Below are 11,719 nucleotides of genomic sequence, written 5' to 3'. Positions count from 1 at the left end.
TGGCCTGCTGTGTTCATCTGGCTCTATACCTTGTTATATCAGCATGGTTAATATGTTTGCAGATGACACTAACATTGAGGGTATAGTGGACCATGAAGAAGGTTACCATAGAGTACAATGGGATCTTGATCAGATGGAGTTTAATTTACATAAATGTGAGGTCCTGCATTTTGGTGGGGCAAATCAGGGCAGGACTTATGCACTTTATGGTAAGTTCCTGGGGAGTGTTGCTGAACAGAGATACCTTGGAATGCAAGTTCCTTAAGAATGGACTCACAGTTAGATAGGATAGTGAAGAAGGCATTTGGTATGCTTGCCTGTTTTGGCCAGTGCATTGAGTATGGGAGTTGGGAGGTCATGTTGTGGCTGTACAGACATTCATTAGGTCACTTTTGTAATACTGCGTACAATTCTGGTCTCCCTGCTATATGAAAAATGTTGTGCAATTTGATAGGATTCAGAAAAGATTTACGAGGATGTTGCCAGGTTTGGAGGGTTTAAGTTATGGGGAGTACCTGAATAGGCTAGGGCTATTTCTCTGGAGCGTCAGAGGCTAAGGGGTGACCTTATAGACATTTATAAAACAACAAGGGCATGGATAGGTGAATAGCTGAGGTTGTTTCCCCGGGGCGGGGGAGTCTGAAACTAGAGGGCATAGGTTTAGGGTGAGAGGGGAAGGGTGGTGCGTGTATGGAATGAGCTGCCAGTAGATGTTGGTACAATAACAACAGTTAAAAGGCATCTGGATGTGTATATGAACAGGAAGGGTTGAGAGGGATATGGGCCAAATGCTAGTAACTGGGACTAGATTAAATTAGGATATCTGGTCGACAAGGATGAGTTGGGCTGAAGGGGTCTGTTTCCATTCTGTACAACTGTATGACACTATGATTCTAAATAATTAGTGGGCCACTTGCTGAGGTATTTGTATCGGTGATAGCCACAGGTGGTGTCCTGGAAGACTGGTGATTGGCTAAAGTGGTGCCGCTATTTAAGAAAGGTAGTAAGGAACAGCCAGGGAACTATAGACTGGTGGGCCTGACATCAGTGGTGGGCTGGTTGTTGGAGGGATTCCTGAAGGACAGGATTTACATGTATTTGGAAAGGCAAGGACTGATTAAGGATAGTCAACATGGCTTTGTACATTGGAAATCGTGTCTTACTAACTTGAATTTTTTTGAAGAAGTGGTGTAGAGGATTGATGAGGGCAGAGCAGTGGATGTGGTCTATACGGACTTCAGTAAGACATTCAACAAGGTTCCTCGTGGTGGACTGGTTAGCAAGGTTAGGTCACATGGAATACAGGGAGAACTAGCCATTTGGATACAAAACTGGCTCGAAGGTAGAAGATAGAGGGTGGTGGTGGAGGGTTGTTTTTTTGACTGGAGACCTATGACCAGCAGTGGGCCGCAAGGATCAGTGCTGTGGCCGCTGCTTTTCATCATTTATATAAATGATTTGGATGTGAACATAGGAGGTATGATTGGTAAGTTTGCAGATGACACCAACATTGGAGGTGTAGTGGACAGTAAAGAAGGTTACCTCAGAGTACAACGTGACTTTGATCAGATGAGCCAATGGGCCGAGGTGTAGCAGATGGAGTTTAATTTAGATAAACGTGAAATCCTGCATTTAGGTAAGGCAAATCAGGGCAGGATTTATGCACTTAATGGTAAGGTCCTGGGGCGTGTTGCTGAGCAAAGAGACCTTGAAGTGCAGGTTCATATTTCCATGAAAATGGAGTCCCAGGTAGACAGGATAGTGAAGAAGGCATTTGGTATGCAAACCTTTATTGGTCAGTGCATTGAATATAGGAGTTGTGGCTGTACAGACATTGGTTAGGTCACTTTTGGAATACATTGTTCAGTTCTGGTCTCTCTGTTATAGGAAGGAAACTTGATAGGGTTCAGAAAAGATTTACAAAGATGTTGCCAGGGTTGGAGAGTTTGAGCTTAAGAAAGAGGCTGTATAGGCTGGAGCCATTTTCCCTGGAGCTTTGAGGCTGAGGGATGACCTTATAGAGGTTTATAAAATCATGAGGGACATGGATAGAGTAAATGGACAAGGTGTTTTCTTTGGAGTGGGGGAATCCAAAACTAGAGTGTATATGTTTAAGGTGAGTGGGGAAAGATTAAAAAGGGACCTAAGGGGCAACTTCTTCATGCAGAGGGTGGTGTGTGTATGGAATGAGCTGCCAGAGGAAGTTCTGGAGGCTGGTACAATAACAACATTTAAAAGGCATCTGAATGGGTATATGAATCGGAAGCATTTTGAGGGATTTGGGCCAAATGCTGGCAAATGGGACTAGATTAATTTAAGATACCTGGTCGGCAAGGACAAGTTATTCCGAAGGGTAACTTTCCATACTGTACAGCTCAGTGACTCTATCTAAACAAACTCATTGGTCATAAGATATGAAAGTTGACAAGGATTTGTGCAGACTCTTCTGCATAGGAAGTAAAGTATTGCAGAATCTCTTCAAGTAAATAACTGGGATGACATTAAAACATGTGATATCAATTTTGATAGCAGAAATATTGCAGGAAGTATCTCATTAATGAAGTTATTTATTTCCCTAAAATGTGAGTGGAGATTAGTTTGTTCAGTTGGCTAGATGGCTGGCTTGCAGTGCAGAGTAATGCGAGCAGCATGGGTTCAATTCCTGCAGTGGCTGAAGTTACTGTGAAGGACACTCCTTCGCAACCTATCCCCTTGCCTGAGGTATGGTGACTCTCAGGTTAATCTCCCACTAGTCATATGGCAACTTTATTGACTTTATTATACTTTGTCACATGTCTCATGCTGAAAAGGAAGACTAAGTAAGTATTAAAAAATGTAACATGTTTTTGTTTAAATTCCTTCAAGTCATATTATAAAAAGATATTTTCATGGAACAGTCAGTTTGAAAAGTTGCCAGGTGGCAACATTTAACTCTGCCCAGCAATAGAGGAGGGGCTTATTGCAAGGTTTTTAGTTAGTCATTCAGAACAGTTTGGGGTTATTAAAGAGCAATTCAAAAGATTGCAGAGATGGAAGTGTCAGTTGTGAGAGATACAGAAAGTTGACTCCATGTTGTTTGCTGCCATCCTTGCAGTATAACTCAACTACACAGTTCTGTAGTTATGTCCCAACATGCTGTCAGATCTTGTGAGTTTTCACAGCACTTTCTGTTTTGTTTCTGATTTCCGGCAACGGCAACCCTTTGGTTTTGTTTTGAATTTGATCTTGTATGGTAACAGCAAGTTGGCAATACTGAATTAAAGTCCATTTTAAACCCCATCCAATTTCCTTTTCCTTGGGATATTCTACCCCAAACCTGCAATGGTGTTATTTAAGCACGTAGTTTGCTTAGTATTTCTTTACCATATCATACAAAGCTCTTGCCTTAAACTAATGAATAAAATTGCTTGAATTTAGCTAACATTTTTTAAATTTCACAGATGAAAATTGTTTTTTCAATGAATGGAAAAATAGAAGTAAATAATCAACGCAAAAACTTACCATTTCGGACAGGTAAGAACAAAAATGGCTTGTCTCACAGGGACTTTCTGCTAATACACCTTTTGGAGCACAAGGATGCATATATAGTTTGCAAATCTGGGTTACTCGCACATTTGTATTTTCAGCCTTTCTTGTGAGCAAGCTTCTCCCCAATTTCCAGTCCATTCTCTTTAAGACACATGATAGGAATGGGATACAATATATCCCAACTTGCCTATTGGAGTGTGTAGTGATTGGAACAAGGTCAGCCAGGTTGTTCTCATTGGATATGAGTTCCCCAGTTGGGACTGTTAACCTGGACCAATCAGGGAGTCCTGGCTGACAAATATAAACAGGAGTGTCAGGGATTCTGCTCACTCTCGGAGCTGGCTCTGTGCTAACTGGTTCAGTGTCATGTACTATATATGTGTACATAAAAGAATGACTTGGTGATGGGATACCAACCTTTGTGAAGTTATTTCAGAGTGCAGTTCCACCAACATACAAGAAGCTTAACACTATTCAAGACAAAGTATCTACTTGATTGGCACCTAATTACCAGATCAGCATTCTCTCCCTTCAACATTAATGCACAGAAGCAGCTGTATTTGCCATCTACAAGATGTACTGTATTAATTTAGGAAGGCTCCGATGACGACATCTTCCTAACCCACGGCCTTTACCACATAGAAGGACAAGGGCAGCAGATGTGTGGGAACACTACCACTTGCAATTTCCCCTCTAAGCCATATGTTATCTTGACTTGGAAGTATACTACCTTTGATTCACTGCTACCATCGCAGTTTTGGAACGTACTTCCTCAAAGCATTGTTGGTGTCCCTACATCAAAGAACCTCAGAGATTCAGGAAGACAGCACCTTCTCCAGGGCAGCTTGGCATGGGCAATAAATGTTAACTTAGTTAGTATGTGCTTAGATGCACAAATAATTTTTTAAAAATTACTTTCCATTTGACAGTTCTCAGCCTGTGTTCTGGTGAGAGGGCAATGTCAAACTCGTGCCCGTGTACAAACTAGTGCTCAGTTACGAGGTGTGTTAAGAAAATAAGTGCACAAGGAATAGGAGTTGGAGTAGAAAGAGCACAGTCATCCTTGAGACTGCTCCACTACTTGTGACTGACCTTCTGCCTCACCTGCACTTCCCTATCCACCTCTAATATCCCTTAATTCTCAGGGAGGCAAAAAAAATCTATCTGATAGAGAATCCACAATTCCCAGGGTTAGAAAATTCCAAAGGTCATAATGCTTTGGGTGGAAATAATAATTCTTAGCTCCTTATCTTGAGACTTAGGCTCCCTTGGTCTAGATTCCCCAGCCAAGGGAATCAGCTTCCCAGTATTTAACCTTCCAAGCCCCTTCAGAATTTTATGTTTCTTGGAATCATTGTCATTATGTGCTTGGTATTGTTATTGTTAGATTAATGCAAAATACTTTGTGTGTGCTAAAGCATATAACACACGAACTTTATTGCAACACATCTTACTGCTTTGGCTTACATCATTGACATAAACATCCATGAGATTGGATGAGGGGCCAAAGCACGTGATGCTGCATCACATGGATGTTGATCCTATGATGATGTACAACTGGATGTTACCCATTAACAACCCAAACATCTGATTCATGTTCTTCAAAACTCAGAGACCATAGGGTGAGAGCATATATTCAGACTTCTATCATAGCACAGATTTCTTATCACAAGATTTAATCTATTGATCTTTTGCTTTTCTACCTCCAATGCAAGCATATCTTTCTTTGATGGAGACAAAACTGTGCAGAGCGCTCCAGTGTGGTCCCAAAGCCCTATATAATTGTGGCAAATATTCTTTATCCATGTACTTCAATGCTGTAAAAGCTAAAATGCAATTTTGCCTTACAAATTGTGTGCTGTACCTGTGTCCTAATTTTCTCTGTATGAGTATATGTAAGTAACTCTAAACCTCACCATTTAGAACTTTCACACCTTTAAAAACATTTCTGCTTCTGTTTTCTCACTACCAATGTGAATAGTCTCACATAACCAAATTAGAGTCATAGAGTCATGGTCATACAGCACAGAAACACACCATTCACTCCAACCAGTCCATGCCGAACATAATTCCAAACTGAACCAGTCCTACCTACCTGCTGCTGGCCCATATCCCCCCACACCTTTCCTACTCATATATCCATCCAAATGTCTTTTAAACGTTGTAACTGTACCTGCATCCATCTCTTCATCGGGAAGTTCATTCCACACATGAACCACCATCAGTGTAAAAAGTTTGCCTCTTATGTCCTTTATAAATCTCTCTCTTCTCACCTTAAAAATGTGCCCCCATGAGATTTTCCCATCTTAGGGAAAAGACAACTACCATCAACTCTATCTGAACCTCTCATTTTATAAACTTCTATTAGGTCATCTCTCAACCTCATACGCTCTAGTGAAAAAAGTCCCAGCCTATCCAGCCTTTCCTTATAACGCAAACCTTCCATACCTGGCAACATCCTGGTAAATCCCTTCTGAATCTTCTCCAGCTTGATAATATCCTTCTTATAACTGGGTGACCAGACCTGGACACAGTATTCCAGAAGAGACCTCATCAATTTTTTGTACAACTTCAACATAACATCCCAACTCCTACACTCAAAGAAATGAGTCGTGAAGGCAAGCGTGCCAAATGCTTTTTTAACCATCCTGTCTATATGTGACACAAACTTTATAGAATTATGTATCTGCACTCCTAGGTCCCTCTGTTCTACAAGACTACTCAAGGGCCTACCATTAATTGTATAAGCTCTACCCTTGTTTGTTGTACCAAAATGCAATACCTCATTCTTCTAGTGTCCATTCTTCTAAACTCCAATGACTATAGGCCTAACCTATAGTCTTTCATTTGAACAATCAGTGGTGAACTTTCTCTGAACTGCTTCCAATACAGATATATCCTTCCATAAATATTGATATTAGAAATGTATACAGAATTCCAATTGCATTCTCACCAATGTCCTTTTGTGTCATAACAAAACATTCCTCCTTTTGTACTTCATTCTCCTTGCAGCAAACAGCAACATTCTATTTCCCTGCTTTATTTTGCAGCATCCACATGCTAACTTTTTTGTGATTGTAGTCACATATTGCTTTTGCATCCTTCCTGTCAAAGTATTCAATCTCACTATTTTTCTCGCCTTACTGTCTGCTGGTATTGGTGCACTTACTTATATGTATTCTGTTACAGATTCTTCTACATTTGCATCAGTAGCAAATTTAGTTACAAAATACTCTGTCCTTTTAACAAAGTCATTAATATAGATCATAAGTATTTGAGTCCCCTGCTATGATCACTCCAGCACTTCACTGGTTAGTTTGTAAGCTTGAAACTGAGCCATTTATCACAACCTTGTTTCCTGTTTGTTAAATAATTGTCTATCAATGCTAATATATTACCTTCCCCACCATGAGTTTGTGTATTCTACAGTAACCTAACACAGTTTATCAAGTGCCTTTTGAAAATCGAAGAACATTCCATCCCTTGGTTCTCATTTATCCACTGAAAGTGTTGAATAAGAGTTAAGCAGTTTCAGTTAGTTAGGGGTTAACTTGAGATAAGCAATTTCATTCAGAACTGGTTTGATTAAAAAATCAACTGAAGGATTAAGATGTACAAAAATAGCATAGAGTTGTGGATAGCTAGATCACACAGTCATAACATAAGGAAGACCCTGGGTAAATACAAGCAGCACCTGTTATATGTTTTGTAGGAAAGCGTATATTATCAACGAGACATCTGATCAGCATTTGGTACTTGACCTGTTGTGTATAAAAACTGGAAATCTATGATGCATTCCACGGTTTAGTTTTAGATTTATAAGGCCAACTCTCCTTGGGTTCATGTGAATGAACAATCATAATTTGTCCTTGAGTTTCCAGTCATTTGTCAAGTGGATGCTGTGTCATTAAACTTGACAGACTACCAGAACACTCCAGCACGGGTTAATACTAATCAAATCTTAGAAAAAAAATGGACTCATCAAATTTCAGGTGACCCTTGATCTGTGGTGCAGGAAACCTGTAGGCATATTTATTGTTTACATAACTATTTTAATTTTTTTAGGCAATATCAAAATCTATAGACGCTCTTCCAATTACATTCAAATGAACACCAACTTTGGCCTGGACATACTTTTTAAGGTTACTGAAGTTTTCCAGGTGTATATCACAGTTGGAGTGATGTTTTATGGCAGCACCAGTGGTAAGCATTTAAGCAACATAATTTAACATAATAATTAACATAATAGGAGATGATACAAAGTATGGTACTGGTGTTTTTCTTTCTCTAACAGCAATGTTTATTCACTATTATAATATTGATTTGAAACATTTCTTGCTGTATTTTTACTTACTTTCTTCATAACAGGTCTTTGACTTATTCCTAAATAACAAATATAGTAGTATCAAATAAAGTATGTTTAATTGAAACTTGATGACACCATGACAATGCTTCAAAGAGATGATTAATCAACAGACCATAGTCCCTGTTTTGAAATTTAGTATTAATTCAATTCACAAAGTTCTGTAACTTAATTGTCTGCTTCTAGGATTGTTTGCAGATAACGTTTAAATACAGAATGACATTATTTCATGATCTATGTAAAAATGGGCAGATGTTCACAAGGCTAGAAATCCATGGATTGTTTTAGAAAGACAAAATAGGAGCTGGAGTAAATTCTGGCAAAGGAACAGAGGAATGATGTCGGTAAAGACAAGCGAAGTGGGACAAGAGGAACCAGCGCGTACAACATAAATGGCACGTCAGGTGATTTCAGGGAATAGAAGTTAAAACACTGAAATTGCTAGCTTTTTTTTATCTGAAGCACATAGTATCTGCAATAAGGTAGATGAACCAGTGGCACAGATAAACAGTTTAGATTAATTATCATCAGAGAGGCATGGTTGGTTGGTTTTCAAGGTTGGGAAAAAATATTTCAGGGTATACAATATTTCAGAAAGACAGACAGAATGGCAAAGTAGCAGTAAAGCATGACATGATTACATTCATGAGAAAGTACTATTATAAGTGTATAACAAACAATAGTTTGAATAAGCATTAGTCCCTTAGCAGCAAAGACTCCCTATCATAGGGAGTGAGGAAATATTTTGTGTCTGTCTTCACTGTAGAACAAAAGTAGAAGCTCAGCTAAGAGCTGTGAAGGAGTTAAGAAATTAAGGTAATTTATACGAAAAAAGTTTTGGGCAAACTCAAGGAATTGAAATCTGACAGAATCCCTTGGACGTGATGATCTACACTCAAGGTTTGAAAAGAGATAGTTGCAGAGTTAGTGGATATGCTAGCTATGATTTTTCCCAAATTCCTGAGATTCAGGAATGGCCCCATTAGACTAGAAGTTGGTATACATAATACAGCTTTTGAGGATGGAGAACCGTAACATCAATCTTTGGAGAAATATTGGATTTTATTATTAAGGGAGTCCTAACAATGCCAATTTCAAGATTGGCAGGTTATCACTAGTGGCATGCTGAAAGGAGCCTCAGTTATTTATATTAATGATTTAGTTGCAGAGACAGAGTCACGTATCTCAGTTTGCTGAGAATACAAAGCTAGATGGAAAGAACAGTTTTGTAGAGGACACAGTTAGACTGCAAAGAAATGCAATAAAAAAAACAAAAAAATGCTGGAGAAAGTCAGCAAGTCTGGCCGCATTTGTGGAGAGAGAAACAAAGTTAACATTTCAAATCTAATATGACTCATTGGACCTCAATGGGGATGAAAAATTATAGTTTCTATGCTGTTGGTAAAGGAGTGGAGGAGTGAGTGGTATAGATGGTGAGGTGCCCAGAGCACAAAAATCAAAGCAAGTGCTAATTGTAGTAGGAGGATATAGATGCAAGGTGTATGCACAATAGGTTTTAATGGTGAATGTGAATACTGTAGTAGAAAACAGGTCTGCTTTGCTGAGAACGAACCCTTATCAACAAGATGGTGGGGATGGAATACAGGCAGAAACAGTGAGGACAGCGTACATGCTCTGAAGTTGTTATATTGAATATTGAGTGCTGAAGACTGTAAAGTGCTTAAACAGAAAATGAAGTGCTGTTCTCCAGCTTCTGTTGAGCTTTGCTGGAACAGGCCCAAATCAGATGTTAGCGTGATAACAAGATGGTTTTTTTGAAATGGCAAGCAACTTAAGGACAGAGTGGAGGTGTTCCCCAAATCGGTTACCCAATCTACATTTTGTCTTGACCATATTGTGAGCAGCAAATATAGTAGACTCAATTGAAGGAAGTGTAAATAAACCTCTGCTTCATCTAGAGATGTTTGAGGACTTGGACAGCATGGAGGTAAAAGGACAGGTGTTACACTTTGTGTGATTGCAGTGGAAGATGAGAGGTGAGGAAATATATGGAATGATCAAGGAATGGACCCAGGTGTCATGTAGGGAGTGGTCCCTGTGAAATGCTAATAAGGATGACAGGGAGAAGATATGTTTGGTGGCACCCTGCTGAAAGTGACGGAAATAACAAGATGATTCTTTGAATGCTGAGGTTGGTGGGGTAGAATGTGAAGATAATGGAAATGTTTTCATTGTTCTCGGAGGGAGGCGAAGAGTTGATGGTGCAACTGCAGGAAAAGGCTTGGACACAGCTGAGGGTCCTGTCAACCACTGAGTGAAGGATCCTCTGTTGAGGAGAAAGGAAGAAATGTCAGAAACCCCCTGTGAAAGGCGACATAATCAGAACCAATGCAATAGAAATGGAGAATTTGGGAGAATGAAATGGAATTCCTACAGCAAGTATGATGTAAGAATGTTTTTTGTATCCATGGGATGTGGGTGCTACTGGCTGGGCCAGCATTTGTTCCCAATGGCTAATTACCCTTGAGAAGGTGGCGGTGAGCTGCCTTCTTGAACCACTACAGTCCAGTGTTGTCAAGATAACTATGTGATTAGATGTGTTTGTAATGGATATTAGTCTTTCTTCATTTTCCAGCCCCCATAGCTTTGAGAAGGAGTCATATTGGCCTCTGAACATAAACTTTTCTCTCCGCAGATATGTTTCTCCCTCCACAGATGTCACCAGACCTATTGAGTTTCTCCAGCACATTCTGTCATTATTTCATATTTTCAGCATCCTCCATTGTTTGCTTTTATTGTTTCAAAGAGACAGAAACAGGTTAAATGAGTGGACAGTAAAATGGCAAGTAAGAGAATAATGTGGAATATGTGAAGTTGTTCATTTTGGTCATAAAAATAGAAAAGCAGAATTTCTTTAAGAGGTAAAATTTGTGTAAAACATGTGAATGTTGGTGTTGAAAGTGACTTGGGTGTATTCATACAAGAAATACAGAAAGTTAGCATGCAGGTACAACAAGGAATTAGAAAGCCAAATGAGAAGTTGTCTTTTATTGAACGGACACCAGGTTATAGTCCAACAGGTTTATTTGAAAACACAAGCTTTCAGAACCTCTGTCCTCCTTCAGGTATTAATGAGAGAGGTAGTATCAGATGCAGAATTTGTAAATAAAAGATCAAAGTTCACATCATTGATGAGGATGCATTAAACAAACCTAAGATGCTGTTAAATCTTTAATCAGTTAGAAGGTTTTAATTGATTCATATGTATTTGTAAATCCCCAAATTCCTTTCAAGTCACCGGTCCTGAGAGAACTAAAGGTTTTATCAGTGTGAAGAAGAGGTGACATTTTAGGTTAGACAATGCATATTAGGTATATTAGATATTCTTGTTTAGAATCTGTTTGTGTTTTAGTTTGGAGTCAGACTGGCTTTATTTCTAAAGTAGGAATATATAAAACACCATATTGACTGACTGTCTATAAATTGTATGCTTTTTGAACAAAACAAAATGTATCTGCAAATATAAATTCACCCCATAGATTCACGTGTGTGTGTGTGTGTGCATGTCTGTGTGTGTGTACGTGGGGGAGGTGGAGGGGGGGAAGTGTATGTGTGTGTGGGTGGGGGGGAAGAGAGAGAGAGTGTGTCTGTCGGGGGAGAGAGAGAGTGTGTGTGTGTGGGGGGGTTGTTGGAGAGAGTGTGTGTGTGGGGGGGAGAGAGAGACTGTGAGAGAGTCGGGTGGTGGAGAGTGTGTGTGCATGTGTGTGTGTGTGGGGGGGGGAGAGAAAGAGTGTGTGGAGAATGTGTGTTTGAGAGACGGAGTGATAGTTTGTATGTGTGTGTGTGTGTAGAAGAGAGAGAGTGTGT

At 39.5% G+C, this 11,719-nt stretch overlaps 1 protein-coding gene across 1 annotated transcript in view; it reads left to right on the top strand.

Annotated features, from left to right (window-relative positions):
* LOC125485263 (mucin-6-like) overlaps positions 1 to 11,719 on the top strand; it is a 200,254-nt gene that overhangs the window by 45,137 nt on the left and 143,398 nt on the right. Inside the window, exons 5-6 of the mRNA XM_048607276.1 lie at positions 3,441 to 3,513; positions 7,594 to 7,731. Coding sequence (XP_048463233.1) covers positions 3,441 to 3,513; positions 7,594 to 7,731 — 211 coding nt within the window. The remainder of the gene's footprint in view (positions 1 to 3,440; positions 3,514 to 7,593; positions 7,732 to 11,719) is intronic.

Source organism: Rhincodon typus, chromosome 17, assembly GCF_021869965.1.
Source record: "Rhincodon typus isolate 14 chromosome 17, sRhiTyp1.1, whole genome shotgun sequence".
NCBI lineage: Eukaryota > Metazoa > Chordata > Chondrichthyes > Orectolobiformes > Rhincodontidae > Rhincodon > Rhincodon typus.
Note: the sequence above shows the minus strand (reverse complement) of the source record. Positions and strands in the feature narration are given on the sequence as shown.